At 51.3% G+C, this 4721-nt stretch overlaps 1 protein-coding gene across 1 annotated transcript; it reads right to left on the bottom strand.

The window, feature by feature from the left end:
• LOC118885458 (F-box only protein 27-like) lies at positions 1–4210 on the bottom strand. Its single transcript, XM_036834094.1, has 5 exons — positions 3859–4210; positions 3571–3628; positions 3428–3526; positions 829–964; positions 1–144 (listed from the first exon to the last, which is right to left on the bottom strand). The coding sequence occupies exons 1-5, from the start codon at positions 4208–4210 to the stop codon at positions 1–3; spliced, it is 789 nt and encodes a 262-aa protein (XP_036689989.1).
• Positions 4211–4721: the final 511 nt, after the last annotated feature.

Genomic DNA, 4721 nt, shown 5'->3' with positions numbered 1-4721 from the left:
CTAGGACAGACGGACCCGCACAATCACACTGGAGTTGGGCAGAGAGACTCCATAATGTTCAGACAAGAACTCCATGTCCTGGACCCAGTGTTCACAAGACACAAAGCAGACGCCCTTCTTGAAGTTGGAGAACACATGGTTGACCTGTAGGAAGGAAAAGAGGTAAGTCTCATTGTGCCTTCAAACACTGAGTTGGGGGCCTTCTGACAGGTGGTATTTTCCATAGATGGCTGCGACAATGTCTCCACAGGTACTTCTAGTTCCACATGTACTTCTAGAATCACGACACTCCTCTTCCAGGGGTGGAGTCTACTTCCCGTCCCCTTGAGTCTGGAGGGGTTTCCTTGTAACCAAGAGTGTGGTGGAAGTGATGCTGAGTGACTTTTGCTAAGTGACTCCCAAGGCTGGGTCAGAAAGGCAATGCAGCTTCTGCTGGTTTCTCCAGAAGCCTCATGGTGGAACCCTGAGCCACCAAGAAGCAGTCTGACTGCCCTGAAGCCACCATGCTGTGAGGAAGCCCAAGCTAGACCAAGCAGAGAGATCCCACGGCCAAGCTCTGAGACTAAACCAAGAGCTGCTTGGCCAGCCACCAGCTGCTGTATACACACTCACACCCCAACATGCCTTCAGCTCCAGCCTGTGTCTAATGCAACCACATGAGAGACCAGAACTAGAAACTGCCAGCAGAGCCCTACTCTAGAACCCATGAGAGGTGAGAAAATGACTGCTGTTCATATCAAGCCACTAAATTTTGCGGCAATTTGTTATGCAACAATAGTTCATCGTAGGCTCCACCATCCTTTCCCCTCACCCCTCTCAGAGACTCACCTCAAAGGAGACATTGTTTCTCCACTGCCGAATGGGCACAGGCACAGAAGAGAAATGATCCAGGATGGACTGGTTGGCATCTAGAAGTTGGATAATTAGATGATATATATTGTCAGTGCCTTGTCGGCCAGCCCACCTATGGGAGAAGGGAGAGCTTGAAGGCTGGACTTGCCACTCCATCTCTTTGGATGTCTGCCTGCTTCACCTGAATGGCCTGTGCATGTATGCAAATCTAAAATGTGGTCCCCAGGACAAGCACCATCAGTGTCACTTGGCAGCTTGGACCCTGCATATACCCAATGAATCCACCTGCACTAAACACAAGCTCCCCAGCTTGTCTGCATGCACGTTCATTTCAGAAATAATGACCTAGAGCCGTGCACTTCAAAGTACCTCCTCCCATAGACTTGTCCAAATGTATGGTCTTTGCTCTCTGCTTCTGGGATGTAATCTCGGGACCCTTGGAATATTATGTGTGACAGGACTAACCTTGTTTGCCTGGGGACCTTGGGTCATACTGGACAGCCTGCAAATATGATTTGGTGGGGACTGGCCACATCCACATAGTCTATAATGGGGGCAAGCCACTCCAGGAAGACCAACAATGTGGTTTAGGATGCCTCACTCAATCAGTTGACCTGGAGGCTGAGATGAAACATATAATAAAGCCCCTATAAACTCAGGTGAGCTTCCCTGGTTGGCAATATTCCATGCATACTGTCACCATTGGAGGCCAGGACAGTCAGGTGTCATGACTCCACGGGGAGAGGGCAATGGAAGTCTGGTGTTGGATACTTCCCCTGGATGCCGCCCTGTGATCTTCCCCTTGGCTAATTTTAATCTGTATCTTTTCCCTGTAATAAACTAATTATATTAGAGTTTTCATTCAGTTCTATGTCTTTCTAGTCAATTACTGAGCCTAAGAGTGGCTTTGGGAATGCCCCTATCTGGAAGTTGGAAGGTGGTCTTGACATTGTGGTGGTCATTAACTTTGTAGTTGGCTCTAAACTTCTCACAGATGTTGAGGCCTGGCGCTCTCATTTTAGACACTCCTACTTAATTGGTATGGAGTGTGACCCAGGCATTGGGAGTTGTAAATATTTCTGGGTGATGTATGGAAAAACTGGAGAGTCACTGATTATTACAATCAACTGGTACACCATTGCTCAAAGCCACACAAACATGCTACAATAGTTTGATAGAGGATTAAGTTAAAAACAGAAGTTGATTGTAAATACATCTTCTAATGAGATGGATTTGCAGAGGTGGCAGTTTATGGTGCCTCGATAGAAAGTACATTTGGGAGACTTCCCTGGCGGTCCAGTGGTTAGGACTCCACGCTTCCACTGCAGGGGGCACGGGTTCCAAACCTGGTCAAGGAACTAGGATGTTTATGTTTTGGCGTGGAGCGACCAAAAAAAAAAAAAAAATAGGGATTTCCCTGGTGGTCCAGTGGTTAAGACTCTACACTCCCAATGCAGGGGGCCCGGGTTCAATCCCTGGTCAGGGAACTAGACCCCGGATGCCGCAACTAAAGATCCTGCAGGCAGCAACGAAGATCCCGTGTGCTGCAACTAAGACCTGGCACAGCCAAATAAATAAATATTTAATAAATAAATAAAGAAATAAAGAAAGAAACAAGCACCTGGGTTTCCAAATTCCTCATCCCTCATTATCAGGTTGGGCAGAGAATGTACCATTTTAAAAAAAAAGTTAATTTGGTAAGGCCAAAATTTCAAAGGGTCACTTTGCCTGTCTCTCAAGTAGTCTTTCCCTCTGGGAACCACACAACACAGTGAGGGGCTTTCTTTTTCTGTAAAACTGGAGCGTTATGAGATAGCATTTGGGAAGAATAACCAGTGATACTTCCACCATAGATGTGATCTGTAGCTGATTAATTTGAGAACAGGGAACATAAAAGAGTAGAGGATTTAAAATTATCCAGGTCAGGTATCCCTTGGAAAGTCTTCATGGACCCCAGTTTCAAGGCCATCACTACAGAGCACAAGCTCTGGAGTCAGACAAGTATGAGCCCCATGCCAGGTCCTGCCAAGCCCTAGCTGTGCCACCAGGGGAAGTCACCTTCCCTTTCTGAACTTCGCAATTTGATGTTTCAAAACACACTTTCCCACAGGATCAAGGATCATGAAGGGTGCTGAAAGAGCTCACACTTCAACCACTGGCTAGGTACCTGACATATAACCCAATCTTACAAAGATAGGGAAACTGAGGCACACTGTGATTTGCCCAAGGCCTCAAAGCTGGGAAGCCAGGGCTTGAACTTGGGAGGTTCTGGCTTCAGAATCTGACCTCTTAGCCAAACTCTCCTATCTTGCCTCCTCCTAAACCAAGGGGCATCTCATTTACAGAGTTGGACCCAAGTCCTCTGTATAGAATCCAACCTGGCATCTTCCAATCCAGGTCCCTTTGCAGGTTAGGAGAGGGTTCAGGGAGTGTACTCTGCTGGGTACTAAAGCTCTGATGGTGGTGAAGTCATTTCCTACCTGCTTTACCCTAAGGGGTTGTTAGGAGGCTTAAACGAGGTCACCCATGCCAACATCAGCGCTCAGCAAAAGGGCTGTTTTATCATCACACTCACCAGTCAGAGACACAAATCTCCATCTTTCCACTATCCAGGAGTTCTGGCCAAAATCCCTCCTTCTCCAGGTCCAACACTTGCTTCTTTTTGTGACACCACCTAGGAAAGAGGGAGAAAGGTCAAGAGAACAGGGAAGTACTCACCACCGCCCTGGCCCTTGGGGAAGAGGGACTTTCACCTGTAGGCAGACTGGAAGCAGATCTGCAAAGGGGGCCTAGGCATGGCCTCCCAGCTTTCCTCCATAGCCAGGGCACCACAACTGTGCACAACCATCGATTTCTGGAGGACTTCTGTTAAATAAAAAAAGTTTGTGACCAAGTTCCTGGCCAGCCCACCAGCCCACGGAGAGAACCCATGGGTTTCCCATGAGGCCACGCCACTCCAGACCCTCCCACAGGTTCCCTTGAGGATGCTTTTCCTGGGCTCCCCACCTAGGCCCTTGGGGTTCCGGAGGAGATTGCGTCCTATGGGTCGGAGCTCGCAGAAGCGGCCCAGGACGCAGGGCCTGGGGTCGTCGGCGGGGGGCAGGCAGGTGCTGACGACGGGCCACAGGGCGGCGTGGTCTCGGGCCAGGATGTTCAACCACAGGGCCTGGCAGTCCACCAGGTCGCGCCAGCGCCGGCACACCCAGCGGCAGCGCCCGAGCAGCACGTGAGGGGGCACGTGGCTCAGCACCATCTCGAGCAGTTCCGTGGGCAGTTCGCTCAGACCCAGCGGCTCCTCGGTTTCGGGCTCCCCAGCGGGGACTCGGGCGGGCAGGCCCCCAGAGGTCGAGTTGCCCATGGTCTTCTCACCAGGCCCAGCTGCAACACGGGAGAGCCAGTGTCATACTTCAGGGTGTCAGGGACCTGCAGCCTCTACCAGCCACACCCCTGCCAGCCACCCCCAAGACTGTCACCCCCTAAGCCCCCTCAGCCGCCTCCCCATCCTCACCACCCCCAGCCCCATCCTAAAGGCCCCAAACTCCCAACCCGTCCTTGCCAGCAGGCGATCTAAGCCCCTCTCTACCATTTGCATCACAGCCCCCGGCAGCCAACCTCCTCTGCGACCTTGCAGACCCCCGAGTCCTACCCTGCATCTCAGCCAGTGCTCCTCGCAGGCAAGCCTTCATCTAGCGTCATGGGCCCCCATCGCTACCTCTGCCCTTTTTATGCGCCCGCCCCTCCCTTCTTAATACCCAACACCACTGCCGGCCACCTCCCCCTCCCATGCTCCTTCTGACTCCACAGTCTCTGCCCGCCCCTCCTTTCTTACTGTCATGCCCCCTCCTCCCTCTGCCTTGCCCCGATTTACT

This window comes from Balaenoptera musculus, chromosome 19 (assembly GCF_009873245.2).
Source record: "Balaenoptera musculus isolate JJ_BM4_2016_0621 chromosome 19, mBalMus1.pri.v3, whole genome shotgun sequence".
Classification (NCBI taxonomy): domain Eukaryota; kingdom Metazoa; phylum Chordata; class Mammalia; order Artiodactyla; family Balaenopteridae; genus Balaenoptera; species Balaenoptera musculus.
Note: the sequence above shows the minus strand (reverse complement) of the source record. Positions and strands in the feature narration are given on the sequence as shown.